The sequence below is a fragment of the Podarcis muralis genome, chromosome 3, assembly GCF_964188315.1.
Source record: "Podarcis muralis chromosome 3, rPodMur119.hap1.1, whole genome shotgun sequence".
Classification (NCBI taxonomy): Eukaryota; Metazoa; Chordata; class Lepidosauria; order Squamata; family Lacertidae; genus Podarcis; species Podarcis muralis.
Genome location: NC_135657.1, coordinates 27,395,132 through 27,416,660, shown reverse-complemented (window position 1 = coordinate 27,416,660; position 21,529 = coordinate 27,395,132). Strand labels below are relative to the sequence as shown.

Below are 21,529 nucleotides of genomic sequence, written 5' to 3'. Positions count from 1 at the left end.
GTTCAATTTGCAAGCAGCTTGAAGCCTTGGGTGTCGTTCATTCATTCATTCATTCACTGTATTTCCCTTCCGATGGGCCTGTTGTGTATTGCTGTTCTGTATGTATGACCATTTTGAAATCCACAACAACAATGAAGCTGTCATCTAACCGTTTTTAGACAAAGGGTTCTGCCCAAAGGATTTTTTCTCCCCTTGTCATAGAATTGCATTGTTTTTCTTAAAGTACTTACAATACTAGTTTAATGAAAACATTTTGCAAAGGGTAGAGAAGAAGAGATAAGAAAGAGCGGGACCCATCACTGACAAGGACAAGGAAGATTAGAGGGAAAATACAAAATGTGAACAGAAGTCTAATAGTGGTTTCTGTGCTCGTAAAAGGAGGAAATCTGGTGTCTTTCCCCTCCTCGATACTGCGTTTCGAGACTTATGCATTAGAATGAATGCATATTTACATATTTATAACCCATTTTCAAAGATGCAGTTGGGTCTTGAAATATTTTGTGGTGGAGGAATGCAGAGAAATATAAAGGTGGAGCCATGGGAGGTAATTGTAAGTTAAGGATAGAGAAATAGGAAATGACTTATAAAACTGATACTGACTAGGGGAAGAGGTTGTATTTTGGAATGGATTCCAATGCACAGTTAATGAGTATAAAATACAGCAGCAAGTTCTGTATAAAATCCTGCTAGACCCTGGAACTAAGAGTTGATATATGTGTAAAGGTAAAAGTAAAGGGACCCCTGACCATTAGGTCCAGTCGTGGCCGACTCTGGGGTTGCGGCGCTCATCTCGCTTTACTGGCCGAGGGAGCCGGTGTATAGCTTCCGGGTCATGTGGCCAGCATGACTAAGTCACTTCTGGTGAACCAGAGCAGTGCACGGAAACGCCGTTCACCTTCCCACCGGAGCGGTACCTCTTTATCTACTTGCACTTTGACGTGCTTTCGAACTGCTAGGTTGGCAGGAGCAGGGACCGAGCAACAGGAGCTCACCCCATCGCAGCGATTTGAACCACGACCTTCTGATCGGCAAGCCCTAGGCTCTGTGCATTAACCCACAGCGCCACAAAATATAACTCACTGATGGCATTCATTGCTAGCAAGATGTGGCAATGGCCAGTGCCATAGACAGCTTTAAAAGTGGGGACTGAAAAAGTGGCTATTAACTATCACTAAACAAACCAAACAAATATGTGGTATGCTTTTGAATACATACTGCTAGAGAACTAACAACATGAGAAAAGCTTTTGTCTTGGTGTTCTGTTTCTGGGCATCCGGGAAGCCTCAAACTGGTCACTGTTGGAGTTCACCAGATGTTGGACTAGAGGAACCTTTGCTCTGATCCAGCAAGCTCCCCTTAAGCATTTATGGGTGCTGGGTTGGCATCCATTCAGCGCTATCATTGTTACCCTGACAGAACACTCGGTGTATCCCACTGTGAGCATATCTGTTTGAGTGCTTTGGGAATCTGGGTGATCATTGTGTTGGGAAGGAGAGAGAAAAGACTATGACCAGCAAATGCATTTCTGACCATAGCATAATAATTAACAGAAACAAACACAATTTTTTTTATTTAGTAGGCCTAATTTGAGCCACACAACTCAAACTGATTAATTTTTTGTTATATACATTTCAACAACCCCAAAGTGTGAGATTCAGCAGCAGAGATGTTGTAAAAGTGTGTTGATCCCCCATTGAAGGGGATAACAGTGGCTAGCCAGACCTTGTTGCTGATTGAGAAGGGGTCCCCATAACAGTTCAAGCATCAGTGTCCCAAAAATGTAGGTCTGCCACTGATAATACCCCATACAGTACACTTCGTAGGGAAGATTCGCGGGTGGAAATCTGGGTCAGAGCAAACATCTGAAGACTTCATTTTAATCCTATTTGGTTTGGTTGTTTAGATCTTCAGCCTTACAGAAACTACAGCTTTACACTCACAGCATGTACATTTGCTGGATGCACTTCTAGTCGGACAAGTTCGGGTAGAACACTGCAAGCTGCTCCTCAAGGTAAGTAGAAATATATTAAGTTCTCCAGAACTTGGAGGCACTGACACCAGCAGTAAATGTTCTATAGCATTTGTGCTAACCAGAAGAACCAGCGCCTAGATTTGTTTTTAAAGAAACAAAAACCTCTGGCATTCAGATATGATGTTGAATTTGTACAGTCACATCTGTGCTCCTTTGTGCCTGTGCACGCAGAACAACTTTGAGGTAGTATGCAAAATAAGAGAGGGAACCCTCAAATAAACGAACAGAATGAAAGCACAGAAAAACTGCTCTCATGCTATTGCTGTAATACACTGTTTAAGCACCTAACTTTTGAAGAGTCCAAAGAACAGAGCTGGGGAGAAAGAATTGGTGACAGGACACAAGAAAGAGTATAGTCTGCACCATCTCCAGGCACAATTTTCAGTGGCAAATAGTAGGTATATACCAAATGAGTCTCAGTACATGTTTGACCTACCACCTAATTTCCCCCATTTCTATTTCCGTAGATTTGGAGGATGATCCAAGGGCAAATATTTAAGGAAACACCATTTTGCATATTAAAAAACACACACTATTCACTGTATTTATTAGTGACTGGATGACATAAAGTATATAATAAAGCCATAAAATACAATTTTATATTGCAGTCTGAAGGTGTTGGTAAATCGCTTCTGTCTCTGGTATGGGGTATCTTCTTCCAGTTTAAGTTGCTGCACCAACTTCAACCTCACTGAGCAAAGATAGGCAGACCTCACTGATCCATCCCTCAGATTAGACTTCTATAATTCTGTAATTGTGCCTGGGGATCCCTCTGAAGAAAGTCCAGAAACTAAAATCACTCCAAAATGCACCTGTGAATCTAATACCTAGTCCTGGGTATTATGTTCACATTACAGCTTTCCTTTGTCAACTGTGTTGGCTCTCAGTTAATTTCTGAGACCAATTCAAAATGCTGGTTTTCACTTTTGAAGGCCTTCAGAGCTTGGAACCAGGATACTTAAGAACTGGTTACCTAGGGTATGCTGGTCCATACACTAATATCTTCAAAAATTGCTTTTCTTTGGGTGATCTTGCCATCTCAGGTGCAATGGTAGGCTACTTTGTTTTGGCACCCAACTATGGCATGCTTTCCCCAGGGATGTCATATCTGTAGACAAAACCCTTTGTGATTTTCCCCAGCTTTTATACTGCTTGGTGTTTGTTTTCAATCTTCCTGACTGTTCTTTTATACTGTGGTGTTTTAATGTTACACACACACACACACATTTTGTAAGCCGCCCTAGAAACCCGGTTATATATAAAATTAATTTTTAAAAAATTAATTTTTAAAAAATAAATAAATTACAACGTTGTTTGTTCTCATCGAGATCAAGCTGAATTGGTTTTGGATGTCGGCTTTATTAACTAACACAGTCTACCATCCTAGCTTGTTTATAACATTAAATAATTATGCAAAGATGTTGTTATTAACACTGTATTATTGATATAATTACAGGGGTATGGTCACAGCCTCGTCATATCACAGTTAGCTCTACAGTAGTTGAATTATATTGGGATGAACCGGAGCAACTTAATGGAATTATTTCTCAATATCGATTGCTTTGTAATGGAGAAGAGATTTTCAAGGGTGGTAAAGAAAATCTGAATTTCACTGATTCTGGCCTGCAACCAAATAGCAGGTAAAATGGCGGAGTGTTTAATCTAGTATAATGTATTTATAACTTCCGAAAATGTTTGAACATGATCTAACTGTTAGACCCCATATATGGATATCTCTTTGGCATTCCTATGAATGCTGAGGGCATGATAGCACCTGAATTCAGTTTTCCAAAGCTTCAGACGAAACAGATCAGCAGTGCTGTTAGCTCATTAGTTATGTGTGAGGGCCAGTAGACAGAATCCAAATGCCACTCCTCACTCTAGTGAGAGCAAGTGATCTGTGTAATCAAGGATTATGATCTGTTACACACACACACACACACACTTACACATACATACATACATACATATAACAGACACACAGAGAGAGAAATGCAGGAAATTTAATATTACTGGTATTTGACACACATGTTTTATGATGTTCATTCATCAACCTAATCATTTCTAAAATTTAAAGTAAATGTGTTCCAAATAACTAACATATTTGATTATTTTGTGAACATTTCTTTCTGTCCTCCGCTCACTGTACCCCATTGTTTGTTTATAGATATGTTTACCAGCTAGAAGCCAGCACATGGGGTGGGAGCAATACTAGTGGCAAATACATTATCCAAACACCTGTGGCAACACCAGAGGAAATCCGCACCCCATATAATGTCACAACAATTGATGCACATTCCATATTTGTAGCTTGGGAAATTCCTGGTAAGCATGAGTTTTTGTGTACTATATAACAAATGTGGGATATATATTAAATGTGTTATCTGTCTGCTGAAGTCATCTGCTTTTCGTGTTTTTGGTTTTTGTGATTTAGGAAGGAATGGTTCATACCAGTGTTGGCCTTACCATCCTTCCTTAAGTGGCAGATTTGGATTTATCATTAAAATGAATCAATATATGTATGTATGATGTCTCGGTTCCATTGAGTTCAATGGGACATACATTCAGGAAACTTGATACCAAATTACAGCATTCATTTGTTACAAGTGTGACCATAATTACAGGGAGAATAAATATTTGGGTTTTCTCCTTCAGGCACCAAAATGTCTTCAGCCATCTCTGGTTTGTGATAAAACAATAATAATTAAGCAATAGAATCGGCTGTATTGCCTTCGAATTGAGGAAATATAATTTAATGTCAAATTGTGAATTTTAATTTAATAGCGATCATCTAGTCATACCATCTATGACTTATGTGCAATTGATTAATTCATTTTAATTTGGCTTCAGACAGTTATTTATTATCAGAGCCTTTAAAAAAGAGGAACCGTATCCTTGTTCTCCGTTCTCTGCTGAGTTCATGACAAATGCAGCCAATTCTGGGGATGTCTGCTCTCCAAAAAGGAAGCATTAACAACCCCGGTGTAGTGTCTGTTTGTCATACCAAGAGTTGCTGAGTGAACTCTCAGGCAGTGTACTGTTTAGTATGATATTAAAGTTCTTGTTACACATCCTCTGTTGGGCCTCTACCTCGTGATACTTTCCCCTCAGACTAGAAGGGCTCCATCTACTAATAGCTGATCTTCACCAGCAAGTGTGGCAATGAGCTAAACTTTCAGCTATTTACCCTCATTATATGGGTATTCCAACACAATGGTGGTTAATATAAATGTAATGTTCCATAACTACGGTGACTTGCTCCATTCTCATGTTGTGTGTGGTTCTGCAATCAATAGTTTTCAACTGCTGAAAAATATGAGAAATTGGGTATACGAAGGAGATTGTGCTCTCATCATTTATTTCAGACAGAAGAGGAGGCTATATCTAAAATGGTTGTGTATTGAATCTGAATTTTATTCCACCACCCCCCCCCCCCCCCGTTTCTAGCTTCTTTAAATATATTCTACTAGTAATACTAATTGGGCATTTTTATATGGAGGCTTTCTTCATAAACATTTAAAATACTGTACTCCCACCTTGCAGAAAAGCCACAGAATGACAAGAGGATATAAAAACATTCAATATAAAGTTACCTGGTAAACATTTGCACTCATGCTTGGAATAGTAAATATTCCTGTGATGCCCATTGAACCAATGGTTAATAGATCTATAATATCCTGAGCTGTCAATCTTTTAGTTTTCAGAAGCACAAAATCCATTATAGAAATGCTATAATATATGAAAAAGATTAAAATCTTAAATTAAACTTTTCCCCTTCTACTGCCTAGAAGGATTTAGAACCCAGGAAGAAGGCAGGTGAATTTGACTTATAATCTACACTTGATTTCATTGGAAAGTGTCTCATACTGTCTCAGTTTTGATAATAAGTTTCACTGAAAGCTTTGAATATTCACTACTACAAATATGTTTTGTTATCTTCTTGAAGCCTGATCCTATGCAGAGTTAGTCATGGCTAAGTCCATTGATAATGCACCTAACTATGTGTTAATCATACACAAATAATTAAAAGGTCAAAATAAGAAATTGAATGATGTGCATGTTTCATCAGAAAATGGGCTTCTCTCTGTTCTCCCATCCCACTCTTCCCCCTGAGTTTCTGAATTGTATGCATTTGTAAAAGGTTTAAGGGAAAAGCTTAATTACAGCAAATTCACAAACATAGATGCATATGCCTACACAGAAGGTATTTGTGAAAGCAATAGTATATCTCTGAGAAGCAGGAACAAGCAGTGAGGGGAAATATGGGAAGCCAGCCACTGCCATCATCATCACCTCAATTTATGATAATAATAGTAAGCTAACTAAGGGGAAAGAGAATCTGAGGTAACTGAAGAAAAACAGGACAGGCATGAGGAACCAATGCACCTTCCATATATTGTTGGACTCCGACTCCCATCATCCTTGACCACTTGCTTTGCTGGAGGGGGCTGGTGGGAGCTGTGGCCCAAGAACATCTGAAAGGCTTCCTGTTTCCTGCTACTGAAATATTTATTTTATTTAAATCATTTCTATACCAATATATATATATATATATATATATATATATATATATATATATATATATATGCAGGTTTTGGTGTCCTCGGGTATCTTCCCGTGTAAAAGTTGGGGTGTCTAGGCGACGTTTCGACGAGGTCTCACTCGTCATCTTCAGGCTGGTGCTTTCGGCTTCTTGTTACTGGAACAGAGCAGGATCTCAGTGTTTGAGTTCCTATAAATACTGTAGAGGAGGTATGGTGTATAGCCTCCAATGTTCTGGGCAGAGAGGAAGTTCCCAGGCTAGTGTGCCTTTTCTTCTTTTGTTCCTTAATTGCTTGAGGGATATCTTGAGTGATTTCTTGAGTGATATCCTGAGTACCACTTAGGTGGGTCATTAGGTGTGGATTAGTTGCTAAAACCTTTGTGTCTTGACCTCTTGAACTTTGTGAAGAGTTTTTCTGAGAAGATGGGTGTACTACATTTAGTTGTGCTCTGGCTTGGCTTCGTGTATAGGGGCGAGCTGTGGTTTTGTGGCCTGTGCCAGCCAGATCTGTGTAGGGATTGCAGGGGGGTGCAGCATCCGGAGGTGCCACCATGGTTTGGCTACTGGATGGTGTCTGTAATTTATCTGTGGAGAGGGTCTGGGTTTGGGTCTGGTGTGGTTGATTGGTGATGGCGTTCTGTGTGCCTCTGGATCTGGTGTCAGTTTTTGTGGGGAGGGCTAATTTCCAGATGTCTGGCAAGCGGGATGTGTCGTCACGCTTGTTCATGTTGTGAGGGTGTTTCTCTATCTCGATGGCTTCCATGATTATTCTCTTGTGGTGATGTTCCATGTTAGAGAGCAATTTGGAATCTGCAAAATTAATTTCGTGTCCTGTTTCTTTCATGTGTTGGAAGAGAGAGGAAGTTTTTTCTTCTTTTTTGACGGCATTCTTGTGTTCTGCGATACGTGCATTTATTCGTCTGTTTGTTTGTCCAATGTACGTGGCTGGGCAGACTTTGCAGGGTATTTCATAGACCCCTTGGTTTTCCAACTGGATTTTATCCTTGGGGTTTCTGAGGATATTGGCTATTTTTTGGTTGGCGCAAAAGGCTGTTTTGATATTGTGTTTATGGAGGATTTTGCTAATTTTATCTGTAGTGCCCTTGATATAAGGAAGGAGGGCCATGCCATTGTTTTCTTCTGTGTCTTGGTTTTTGGGGGGTGTTTCTTTTTGGATTAGCTTCGTAACCCTGTTTTGCTGGTATCCATTGGCAATTAACACATTTGAGAGATTCTGTAACTCAGTTGTCAAGTGGTCTTTGTCAGCCAGGCGTTTGGTTCTGGAGATGAGAGTCTTGGCTACGGAGTTTATTTGTGCAGGGTGGTGGTGTGATTGTGCATGTAAGTAGCGGTTGGTGTGTGTTTTTTTCCGGTAGATAGTGTGTCCTAGGGAGCCATCAGGTTTTTTGTAGATTAGGACGTCAAGAAAGGGAAGTTGGTTGTTGGCTTCTATTTCCATAGTGAATTGTATTTTGGGGTGTAGGCTGTTGAGATGTGTGAGGAAGCTGTCCAGTTTTTCCTTCCCGTGTGGCCAAATTACAAAGGTGTCGTCAACATATCTGAGCCAAAGTTTGGGTTTGTGTTCTGACTTGTCTAAAGCATTGGTTTCAAAGTGTTCCATGTACAGGTTTGCGATGACCGGTGACGCCATCACCAATCAACCACACCAGACCCAAACCCAGACCCTCTCCACAGATAAATTACAGACACCATCCAGTAGCCAAACCATGGTGGCACCTCCGGATGCTGCACCCCCCTGCAATCCCTACACAGATCTGGCTGGCACAGGCCACAAAACCACAGCTCGCCCCTATACACGAAGCCAAGCCAGAGCACAACTAAATGTAGTACACCCATCTTCTCAGAAAAACTCTTCACAAAGTTCAAGAGGTCAAGACACAAAGGCTTTAGCAACTAATCCACACCTAATGACCCACCTAAGTGGTACTCAGGATATCACTCAAGAAATCACTCAAGATATCCCTCAAGCAATTAAGGAACAAAAGAAGAAAAGGCACACTAGCCTGGGAACTTCCTCTCTGCCCAGAACATTGGAGGCTATACACCATACCTCCTCTACAGTATTTATAGGAACTCAAACACTGAGATCCTGCTCTGTTCCAGTAACAAGAAGCCGAAAGCACCAGCCTGAAGATGACGAGTGAGACCTCGTCGAAACGTCGCCTAGACACCCCAACTTTTACACGGGAAGATACCCGAGGACACCAAAACCTGCATTCCTGTACCCGTGAAAATCTACGAAAGCATATATATATATATATATATATGTAAAACATTGCGGATAAAAGTCAAATACAGTGGTACCTCGGGTTACAGATGCTTCAGGTTACAGACTCTGCTAACCCAGAAATAGTACCCACTGCCCAGTACAGTGACCTCCCCCACAATGCATCCTTGGACCAATCCTGCACATCCAAGCTTCATTCTCATGCATTCCCACCAGCCATGCAGATAAATAATTCCCAGATATTAGATAAAAGGTTTGGTCTGCAAAAATACATAGGAGCATTAAGTGTAATTTACAATGGCTCATTCATCCATCTCCATCTAGGGCAATGGAATGTCACATGAAGAGCAACATACTGTAACTACTGAGGAGTACTGGGCAATTTTGAAACACACAAAAACATGACAAACCAGACTCTCTCCCTGGACAGCAAAAATACAACTCCTGATTACCGCCTAGTAATACATCACTCACTTTCTGCTACTGAACAGAGTGGTAGGTTATAGGGATGTGCAAAGAGAGAGATAAACAATGTCTTGTTTCATAGGAATATTGGCATGATGAATCACTTCTATGAGTTTTCTAGCAAAAAGTAAGGTGATGTCTCACTGTCCTGGATCAGATTGGCTCTCAACGACTAAAATTGCATGGGACTGTCAACCCATAAAAATGAGGCCTGGAGGAAATGGCTGAAAGTATGACTGGAGGGTGTCATGAAGGGATGGCAATGTTAGTAGCAAGCCAAACCTCTGTATACAACTATGATGTATTACTGGCAAGTCCCGTCCCCCCCCCCCCCCCCGTTTTGTAGGTTTAGTTTTATTTTTCTTTAGACTTTACTTTTTCCATGAATGGATCTTCAGTTATGCATTCAATACATCATATTGAAATACTCTATTTCTCCGTTTTACATTCAAAGGTCAACCTTTATAATAAGGGTTGGCAGTGATTCTCCCATTGAGACAGTCATTTTAATTGATATTGTCTCCAGGAATAAAATTGCTTTTTATTAATCAAGTTTTGATGAGAGGCTAGTTGGCCACAGTATCTTCCTGTCTATGGAAAGTGGCTGCATTCTGGCATTCGATCCCCTTGTCTTCTATAATAAATTAGGATCACATAAGCACCCACAGGATTAATTATGGGCTACCTATCCATGGAGTCTCCTTTTATTTTAATTATGATGTTTCAACAGCAGTGATGTCTCCAAATTCCATAACTTTATAGATGTCATAATTCAAAACTCCTGTCTAAGCTAAATGGTGAGATGTCCAAGCAGTGGTTAAAGTGATGAATTAAAGGAGAAAAAGGTGTTTGACACACCTCACTTACTATGGAAAATAGGGCTTTAATTTCTGAAAGAGCAAAAGATACTGGGTGTCGGTGCACTTGTTTTACCAATATGGTACTACGGACCTTATTTTCAGTGGCTGGGGTCATTATGGACAGGGAATAAGTTTGGATCCAGCCCACTATGTCCTTGAATGCACTCACTTAGTTTTTTTCTGATATAAGTAAAGCATTGCCAATAATTTCTCTGAAAGTGATTTTGCTACTGGAATAATAGTTTGGGAACTGAAACTGCCTTGGTTATCCTGGCGAGAGATATGCAGGAGTGTGGCCCTGTTAATTCTCTTGGATGTCTCAGGGGTTTATGTTACAATTTGAGTGCTGAATCCAGGTGGGACCTAGTGGCTTTGGTGGTTTTTATGGTGGCCCTGGTTTTACCTGGAGGATAGGTCTTAAAAGGTGGTGTTGGATGGCTGATGCTCCACACAGTGACCTTTTAAATGCAGGGTGTCTCATACACTATTTAGCACCTACATGAAACCATCGGATGAAGTTTTTGGAATACTTGGTCTAGGGCAGCCTTTACCAACCTGGTGCCTGCCTGCTGTTTTGAACTGTAATTCCCATTAGCCTCAACTAGCAAAACCACATTATGCACTGTAAATTACAGTCATACCCTGGGTTACAGACACTTCAGGCTGCGCGTTTTTGGGTTACGGATGCTCCGAAAACCGGAAGTACCCGAACAGGTTACTTCTGGGTTTCGGCGCATGTGCAGAAGTGCCGAATCGCAACCCGCGTGTGCGCAGACGCAGCACTGCGGGTTGCAAACATGCCTCCCACACGGATCACGTTCGCAACCCGAGTATCCACTATACACCTCAGTATGATTTTATTTGTGCAGCTTTTAGTAGAAAATAAGATTGTGCCATTAATCTGAATATTTAGCCTCAAGAATGATGATGGAGCCATATGTACTGTTTTATGATAATATGGGTGTGTTTTTAATAATAAACATCAGAGGAAATCTTTACGTTGAATATTAATAAAATACATAAGATATGTAGCTGAAATCCAACTCTTGAAGATATAGGAAAAACAATATTAGACCACTGGTCATTATTGGGTTTGAATTTTGATATATGCCAAAGAACATGTGATTTTTTTTTTAATCTGTTGATTTCAATGATGTTTTTAATCTATAGGGGGGGGACAATACCTTTTTAAACCATACTTTCTTACACATTTTTCTTATGAGACTCCTTAGTTTTGAAATGAATTTGAAGGTGCTTTTTTCAGAATTGTCCATTATCCACTGTCCAAATATAAAGAAAAAGGGGGAAGAGGAAAGCCCAAGATGTTGTTTGATTGACTTGTCCTGTTGCAAAATATGCACCTGCTGTGAAATGAAGTCATGGAGAGAAAAAAGTGGAATAATTTAACTTTTTTATTTGTAAAGATAATCAGGATTTTCTGATTACATCTTAACTTCATAAATGTTAAATAACCTATCAGCATCTAGTTGTTGTAAATTATGAAAAGGAGTATTGCTGGGAATATTAACCAACTAAATCCTTGTTCTTTAGTGAACACGAAAATGCGTTATGGCAGGTTGTCATTGTGCTCACGGTAACTTTGACACCAAATAACAAAACTGCCATTTGCACTTAGGGTAAATTGGTTCACTTGTGCTTTTACTGTTCTTTTTATTCTGACATAAATTTATGAACTCTGGAACTAACCAAGTCGTGTGGTTTCCCAGCTGACTTTAACAAATCTGCCCATTTCATTCCATTCACTCATCAAACCATCAATGCTGTGGTAGTTTCAGACTCGCCGCAGATATTTTAAGACATAGGCACTTTTCTGACCGCCACATTTCCATTTCCTATGAACATTTGCCTTTCTTGTTTTCAAAGGCATCAGCTGATGGGGGAAATATGTTACTCAGAAAAAGAGGGCAAAGCATCCTACTGACAATCCCATTGTTCTTCAACGCATTTTTTACATGATTTGTGTAACATATTCTTGCTTTCTTCCTGATAAGACTTGATCAAGGCAGTCCGTTTACTTTTAACTTTATTTATTTGGGTTTTTGGCCTGTCTTTAGTAACAATCTAATACAATTTCAGATGTGAATAAAAAGTCCAGATGGCATCCCTCCAACGTTTATATTTAGGTAACATGCAAAATGGCACCCTCCTTTTGGAATCTGCGGTTTTTTCTGGCTTCCTAGTGAGGTTGTTCCTTCCAGTTTTGAATCAATATAACATAGTGGACAGAATACCAAAGCTCCACTCCTCTCTCCACGGTTCTTTTGTGTAGCTACATTACACATATATGTGTAACTCCCATGCAAGGCTCCCATGAAGCAAAGTGAGGCAGCTGCCTCAGGCAGAATGATTGTCCAGGACAGCAAATCTTGATGTTGATCTTTCTTCCCCCCTTCTTCCTGACATAGACCTTCCCTCTCCCCTTCTTCCCTGGCAGGGAGAGAAGTGAAGTTTTAGGATCAACCTCAGGTTCCAAAATCTCTTATGCTGTCCCTGATTGGATGGAGTACTGGATCCCCACTCAGTGATTATGCCTAATGCAGTGTTTCTCAAATTTGTTAGCCTACAGCTCCCATCATCCTTGACCACTGGTCCCACCCAACTTTGAGAAACACTGGCCTAATGTGTGCCTTCAGTCCAACCTATCTTACAAGGTTTTGGTATGAATAAAAATGGGAAAGCCCGACATGTGTTGCTTCCATGAGCATTTTGAAGACAGGGCAAGATACAAGTGTGAAAGACAGCATGTCGTGGAAACCCAGGCTATGTTAGGGCTGCCCTACATCCGGGTTTTCCTGGACACGTCCGGGAATTACTCAGAAAAATGGTGTCCGGGTGGATTTTTGTTGAATCGGCAAAATGAATCGCATGGCAAGTTGGGCTGTTTTTATTTTAAAGATCTATACAGTGGTACCTCAGGTTAAGTACTTAATTCGTTCTGGAGGTCCGTTCTTAACCTGAAACTGTTCTTAACCTGAAGCACCACTTTAGCTAATGGGGCCTCCTGCTGCTGCTGCGCCGCCGGAGCACGATTTCTGTTCTCATTCTGAAGCAAAGTTCTTAACCTGAGGTACTATTTCTGGGTTAGCGGAGTCTGTAACCTGAAGCGTATGTAACCTGAAGCGTATGTAACCCGAGGTACCACTGTAATGGTTTCTTACAGAGCTTCTTGGCACCCTTCTGTCCACTTGTGGGACAAGTAAGACTGTGCTGTATGAGTCTACATGAACCTAAATATGATTTCATACCTTATGCTTGTGAAATTCTCTAAGTATTTCACTTCTACCCATAGCCCTTTCACTATGTTATTCTGGTTCTGTATAATCTGAAAAGTCTAGTCTACTGAATGTTGGATCCTGTAGAACAGGCATGGCCAAACTTGGCTCTCCAGCTGTTTGGGAATACAATTCCCATCATCCCTGACCACTGGTCCTGTTAGCTAGGGATGATGGGAGTTGTAGTCCCAAAACAGCTGGAGGGCCAAGTTTGACCATGCCTGCTGTAGGACAGTGGTGGACCACCTGTGTCCCTCCAAGATGGTGTTGACCCCCATCAGCCCCAGCCATTATGACCAATGATTACAATGACCAATGTCCAGTGATGGGAAGTCATGCAGCAGTGGAAGTACAATGGCATGTGTTGATCCTACTTTGAACTTCCACAGTTCAATGGAAGGTCTGCATAGAGACCGCATTCATGCAACTATAAACTCATAGAGATATTTCTGGGTGATCAGAAATCCTGGGAAAATAGGGTTTCCAATTCCAGTGGAAAGAGCCCTGTGTGTGTGATCCCTTTCCATCTCTCTGTCTGAATATCTGAATAGGGTTTCGATGGCAAATCTTTGACCCTTAGGCAAATGTGTGAAATATCTCCATGGCTGATCATGATGCTTGAGTTGGCATTGGGAAAATTAAAAATTCTGTCTGTGGTGATTCGTCTCTGTTGCCTGGTACTTGTGACCACTGAAATGCTGAGCATTCATGTGTGAATAAGGTATGTTTATTATTCATGTATGAATGAAGTATCATTATCAAGAAACACAATCTTAATCATTCCAGTGCTTCATGGCACAGAGTTCCCCTGTTTACGAGGAAACATGAAATCATAAAGACTGTGTATGTGAAACAGCAATTATCCTATGAACTGTTGTCTATTTTGTAACAGGATCATTTAAGACTAATTTGCCTTTGAAGTACAACATACTACTAAATGCTGGCAGCACCTCTCCACTTGTAATACCAGTCGGCCAGCCTAACTTTGCTCTTTTGGATGGTCTGGATCCGTACACACAATACGAGATAAGGATACAAGCCTGCCAGGATGGTAAGATGTTAAGTAATTCTCTTTTGTCATCAGCAGACAGTGCAGTTTTGCAAAATAGCTTCTGTTCAGCAAAACAGATAACATCTTATTTCAAAATTGAAGTGAAATGTTTACCTAGTAAAAACAAAGCCTGACACTGAGTGGTGCATTTTACATTTCTCCATATTATATCATGAATATTTTAAAAGAAAATTTAAAACGTTAGCATTTGGGGGAATGGGAGTCCTTTTTGTGAAATGCATAATGAAAAGCATAAAGTAGGGTTTTTTTTATTAAAAAAATTGTCTAGAAGTACACATCAGATACAATCCATTCTCAATTGATGTTACATCAGCAATTTATCTCTTTTTTATTATTCATATAAAGCAGAAGGATTATTGCTCTGTTATTTTGGATTACAAGGAATGCATGAAACCTTATCTAAAGGGATCTGTTGGCATGGGTAAAGCACTTACGCTGGTGGAAGTCTACAGAAACCGTTGATACTGAACTTGAAGCTTCTGGGTATTGGGGACTTGTAAGATTGATCCCATCTTTCAAAAACTTTTATGATGGTCCAAATCAATAATATTTCAAGAATTTTTCCTGCACTGTTTGCCTTTTTTGTATCATTCAGTGAGCAGGGAGTGAGCCTTGGGACTCTGTGCTCCTTCCTCCTCTTGCTTTCTGCCTTCACATGCTAGTCCTTGTTAGCTTAAACTACAATTGGCTATTGTTGTCCATTAAACTGTGGTTTAATGTCAGTTTTACTATCCAAGATCTTTATTTCATAGCATTCATACACCACTTGATTGTAAAATAAATAAATAACCCTCAAAGCAGTCTACAAAAAGATAAAACAATGTAATCAAGAAATGTCTACAACCTTATTTAAAAGGTAAAGGGACCCCTGACCATTAGGTCCAGTCATGAACAACTCTGGGGTTGCAGCGCTCATCTCGCTTTATTGGCCGAGGGAGCCGGCGTACAGCTTCCAGGTCATGTGGCAAGCATGACTAAGCCGCTTCTGGCGAACCAGAGCAGCGCACGGAAACACCGTTTACCTTCCCGCCGGAGTGGTACCTATTTATCTACTTGCACTCTGATGTGCTTTTTAATTGCTAGGTTGGCAGGAGCAGGGACCAAGTAACGGGACCTCACCCCGTTGCGGGGATTCGAACCACCGACCTTCTGATTGGCAAGTCCTAGGCTCTGTGGTTTAACCCACAGCGCCACCCGCATCCCACAACCTTATTTACAAACAAACAAAAGTTAAAATATTAAGAGATTGAAATTACCCCAACTTTCTAAGCAGCTGTGAAGTAGGCTTGTTTAAACAGGAATGTTTTTTGCAGACGCCAAAAAGAGTACAGTGACGGCCCCTCCTTGATCTCAGTAGGCAGGTAATTCCAAAGTGTAGGTGCTGCCACACTAAATGAACAAGTTCTTACAAATGTGGAATGGGTGTTATGTTGCACCTGTAGTAGTGCCAATTCTGCCGATTGAAGCAGTGAAGTGGACACATGTGGAGTAAGCCGATCTCATAGGCAAACTCGTACTCAAGTTGTTAAGGGCTTTAAAGCATGCTTTGAATGTGGTTTAATATCCTGGACAATAAACTGATGTTAAATCATAGTTCCCTATCTCAAACATAACAGGAAACTGTCGTTTAAGTGAACCAGGATCAGTGTGCAAAGGCAACACATGAAAGTGGGGAACACATTAAAACAGTACTTGTTTCTAGCTTGCTAAACTATGGTTTGGTTCTCAAATCAGTTCTTTATTTGTTTATGCCTGTAGCTACTGAGAGCCATTTCAGTGGTGGTGCCCCAGTTGTGAATTATCCTCCCTAGAGGGAAATGCTTAGAACCTACGCTGTAGTCTTGTGTTAGGTGATGACCTTTTAAATTGATCCCAGGGTTTTAAGATGTGTTTTAGTGGTTCTTATATCTTTTACATTGCCGTTACCCCATGTTGGTTTTATTCTGTGATATATTGTTCTGTTTAAAATTATGTATTGTTCTATTTTTATGGTTTTATAAACCGTCCAGAGAACTTTGGTTATTGGGTGATAGCAACTGAAGTAGAAAATAAGTGGAATGCTTAAGAATGAAAAGGAAATGTACCGTATATTTGATATATTGTTTCTTGGGCATTTGTCAATCCGAAGAGCATGTTCCAGTGTCCAAAACATGATCCTTAATTGATGCTTTTGTTTTCTTGTAGTTGGCTGTGGAGTTGGTGAACGGGCATATGCAAGGACGGCTGAAGCCCCTCCTAAGGATTTGAGTCCCCCTGTCATTGCAGCCACTGGATCGGCATCAATAGAGGTGAAATGGTCACCACCTAGAAAACCCAATGGAATAATTAGAAACTACTTTGTTTACAGGTAGCTTTGGTTGTTGTTGATTTTTTACCCTACTCAGATGCTCAATATAGAAACTACAGTAGCCCCACCTTGAAGTTTTATTCAGCTCCAATAATGTTTAAATTATCTTCCCAAGTGCGTACGTTGGATAGCATGGGAAAAATCCACACCAGTGTTTTTGGCATGAAAAAGGGTATCCCACCCCTTGGTCTAGAGTGGGGAAGGAATTGGGCTAAGTGTGGTTTCTACTGTCACTACAATATTATGGCTGTGGGTGGTGCTGTGTTCTAAACCACCACTGAGCCTCTTGGGCTTGTTGATCAGAAGGTTGGCAGTTCGAATCCCCACAACGGGGTGAGTTCCCATTGCTCTGTCCTAGCTCCTGCCAACCTAGCAGTTCAAAAGCACGCCAGTGTGAGTAGATAAATAGGTACCATTGCAGCGGGAAGGTAAACATTGTTTCCATGCACTCTGGTTTCCATCACAGTGTTCCATTGTGCCAGAAGTGGTTTAGTCATGCTGGCCACATGGCCCAGAAAGCTGTCTGTGGACTCCCTTGGCCTGAAAGCGAGATGAGCGCCACAACCCCATAGTCACCTTTGACTGGACTTAACCTTCCATAGGTCCTTTCTTTTTACCTATGGTCTGGCAACCTTAAGGTTGTCAAGAAACCAAAGGCCAAGAAGTCATAGATAGGAAACATAGAAACACAGAAAGTTGGATTGGCCCATCCAGCTCAGTATGATCTACGCTGAATGGCTGCAACTCTCTGGGGTTTGACCTATAAAACTGAGGATTGAACCTGATACCTTCTGCATGAGAAGCACACTTCTTCAGATACACATGCACACGAAATTGCATGCACACGAAAAATTGCATGTACACGAAAAATTGCATGCACACGAAAGCTCATACCAAGAACTAACTTAGTTGGTCTTTAAGGTGCTACTGGAAGGAATTTTTTTTGTTTTGACTATGGCAGACCAACACGGCTACCTATCTGTAACTGCATGAGAAGCGTTTGGCCTGCCACTGAGCTACGACTCTTTCCCAATGGTAGCTGTGGATCTAAATTCATATCTTTCATTGAACTTGCCAGCCAATTCTTTGACTTAAGGTTCCTAGGAGTCTATAAAATTCTGATTCTCCTGGAATATTTTCACCTGCTAATTGTATGGCCAAACACATCAAACCCCTCCTCTGTATAAAGAGAAATAAAGTATCTCTTATAGTCCAAGACAAGGCTTCACTCTGCTGGTTTTGTAAATAAAGCTGATGATTACAGCTGCAATTCCACAGCAGCCAGAGAAAGGGAAAACAGGAAATATAATGCAGAAAGTGGAAAATACTGTAAATTGAATTTGACAGCATTTGATGGCATTTGATTATTCTAGTCACAGCCAAACAATGATATAAAGAGTAATATGAAACAGAATGTGTTACTGCCTAGCAGACTCGAAAGCAATAAACCTTCCTCCAATGTGACACAATCACTTCACAATCATAATTGTAGCCTGTTTGATACCTCTGAGTACAGCAGAAGGGCACTGACTGACATAGATACATTTTGTTTTTTATTTAAAGTGAAATGAAAATGGCGCACTGGGGCTCCAGATACAATCGTTATATTCACCTACATAGGCATGAATCACTTGGCAGTTATTTCAGCTGAAGTTTAAATGTGCTTAGACAACAACAATATCACATCTTTCTCAGATAGCTGTGGAAAAAATCAGAAATTTGTAAGGGCAGGAATGGGATGTAAGCACAGAGTCCCCCCCCCTTTTTTTTTTCATGTGATACCCACACATAGCCTTAGACTGTTATAGCAAGAAGTCTGCAGTATTTCTGGAGGATGTTATGGTATGTAATTTCTTTTTCATCATTTGCTGCCACTGCCTTGCTGTCATATGTACACCAAACTAAATTTATTTAACCTGCAAGTGGTAGGCAGCTTTTCATTAAGCCTGAAGGGTATATATTTGCAAGGGTTTGGAGTTCTGTGCTGACCTTCTTGCAATCCTCACCCAACCCCAAACCTTTGTTAGATAAGTTTTTAGAACAAAACTGGAGGGAGGGAGGTATAGCAATATTTATTCATTCATTCTGTGTTTCTATGCCACTGTACACACAAACACACACACACACACACACACACACACACACACACAAACACACACAAATATCAGTAACAATGCAATATAATAAAACAATAAAAGCAGTAAAAATAAATTCCCCTCTAGCAGAGGAAGAAATCAAACCAGTTGACAGAACTGATAAACCAATAAATCACAAATAAACATTGGGCGTCCAGGTTTTTGAACCACAAATTATTTAAGGGGCCTCAGTAAATAAAAGAAGACCTTTGCCTTGCTCTGAAAAGACCATAAAGAAGGGGCAAAGATTGCCTCTTTGAGGAAACTACTCCACAGGCAGAGTGCCCTTTTATGAATGTATTTACTTGATTTGCTTTCCCTTACTCTGATGATAATAACTGAGTAGGTTGTGGGGGAGTAATTCAGTTGGATACTGAATGCATGAAGCTCCCTGGATGGCAAGAGGACTGCAGAGTACAGCAGGAAGGCATGAAGTGGTATGCAGATTTTAGGGTGCCCTAAAGTGAGGAGCCCTAGTCAGTTGCCAAGTTTGCCTTCCACTAAAGTCTCCACTTCAAGCTATGTAGCTATGTTCTTGGCTATAAAGTTTGCCCTGATAAACATCACTCTTTGAACACCTTTAAATGGGTGAAGGCATCAAGCTATAATATGCAGGTTCAGTGACAGTTAGCAGTTCCTGAGAAGGGCATCTTTCTCTTGTGCTTTTCTCTCTGTGTGGGAGAAAATCTTCCATTTAAATGAGCAGCTGAATTCTAAATCTTCAGGCTGTTGAAATGACTAGAGACTGTTCAGCCACTTCTGCTCGGAGTTTATTCATACATGAGGATATTCTCCTTTTAGCACTACAGATGGAACCATTTACCTAACCATAAGTTTCTTTCATTAAATATTCAACAGTAATAAGATCTAAACACTTTAACCAGACTACATTGTTCGGCTTTGCTTGTGGAAGTGCTCACGGTTGGTGGCATATTTGATCTATCAGGGAGAGAAGCTGTTTATCACAGATTTTCCACGTTACTAAACAGTAATTTGTGAACCCAACAAACAGCTATGGTGGCTGTTTTTTTGTGATTGACATATTTTTGTAACTCAATAGGAGGGCATTTAATGCAAAACTCTGCACAAGTGTGCCCTATGCTTCTGGCAACTAATATTTATTTAATTAATTTATTATATTTACTCTTACATTTATGTCCCACATTTCTTCCAAGCAATTCACAGGGGCATAGATGGTTCTCTTCTTCCCCATTTTATCATCACAACTCTGTGAAGTACATTAGACTGAGAGATGGTGACTGGCCCCAAGCTTTAGGACTGAATGGGGCTTTGAATGCTCCCAGGTCCTAGTACAACACTCTAACCACTATAAAACATGGTGCATTTTACCATAAAGCCCATTGCACCTTGAAAATTCTACCTCCCTTCCCAAAATTAAAAAGCTGCTAGTCCCCAGTGATACAAGTGATTTGCATGAAATCATGATGTCAATCTTTGGGTAAAGGTGCAGAATCTGGAAACCTAGTAGCGACAGTTGAATTTCTACAAGGCTCTTTCCTCAAACTTCCATTAAACTCACTTAGCCCAACAGTCAGTTGGGCTGAGGTAGGGTACCCAGAAAAGGCCCTTCCGTGGCAATCAGTCTTCTGGCACTTTTGCAAAAAACTAGCATGGGACATATTGATGGTTGCTTTAGCTCACCTCCCACACACTTCTCCCTACCCTGAACCACCGTGATTGAGACCACAAGCTTAACATGAGTCAACAATGTGATGCAACAGCAAAAGAAAAGAAAAAAGAAAAGAAAGGAAAGGAAAGGAAAAGAAAGCTAATTCTATTCTAGGTTGCATCAACAGAAGTATAGTGTCCTGATCATGGGAAGTCATTGTCCCACTCTATTTCACATTGGTCAGACCACACTGCGAGTACTGTGTACACTTCTGGGCAACACAGTTTAAGAAGAATATTAACAAGCTGGAACATGTCCAGATGAAGGCAGCCAAGATGACCAGGGTTGTGAAACCAAGCCTTATGGGGAACAGCTGAGGGAGTTGAGTATATTTAGCCTGGAAAAGAGGAGATGGAGAGATATGGCAGCCATCTTCAGATGTCTAAAGGGCTGCCACACGGAAGATGGAGCAAACTTGTTTTCTCCTGCTCCAGAGGCTAGGACCCGAACCAGTGGCTTCAAGTTAAAAGAAAGGTGATTCCAACTAAACACCAGGATGAACTTTCTGACAGTAAGAGTTGTTCCACAGTGGATCAGACTCTCTCAGGAGGTAGTAAACTCTACTTCATTGAAGGTTTTTAAGCAGAGTTAGATGGCCTTCTGTCATGAATCCTTTAGCTGAGATTCCTGCATTGCTGGGGATTGGACTAAGGATCCTTGGGGTCCCTTCCAACTCTACAGTTCTATGATTTTATACTGTGCTTTGACTTTATTGCACTTGTGTTATTACATGCATGTGTTGGCCCATGTACATATTCTGCTTTTCCTTATGCAGTACCAAGTCAAACAATGACCAAGTCAACTTTTACCACCAACTTAGCACAAAACAAAAACCGCTGCTTCC

General features: G+C 40.6%; 1 protein-coding gene across 1 annotated transcript in view; it reads left to right on the top strand.

Annotated features, from left to right (window-relative positions):
* The window catches only part of USH2A (usherin), a 433,394-nt gene that overhangs the window by 329,627 nt on the left and 82,238 nt on the right, over nt 1-21,529 (top strand). Inside the window, exons 56-60 of the mRNA XM_028724645.2 lie at nt 1,904-2,011; nt 3,489-3,672; nt 4,200-4,357; nt 14,334-14,492; nt 16,698-16,860. Coding sequence (XP_028580478.2) covers nt 1,904-2,011; nt 3,489-3,672; nt 4,200-4,357; nt 14,334-14,492; nt 16,698-16,860 — 772 coding nt within the window. The remainder of the gene's footprint in view (nt 1-1,903; nt 2,012-3,488; nt 3,673-4,199; nt 4,358-14,333; nt 14,493-16,697; nt 16,861-21,529) is intronic.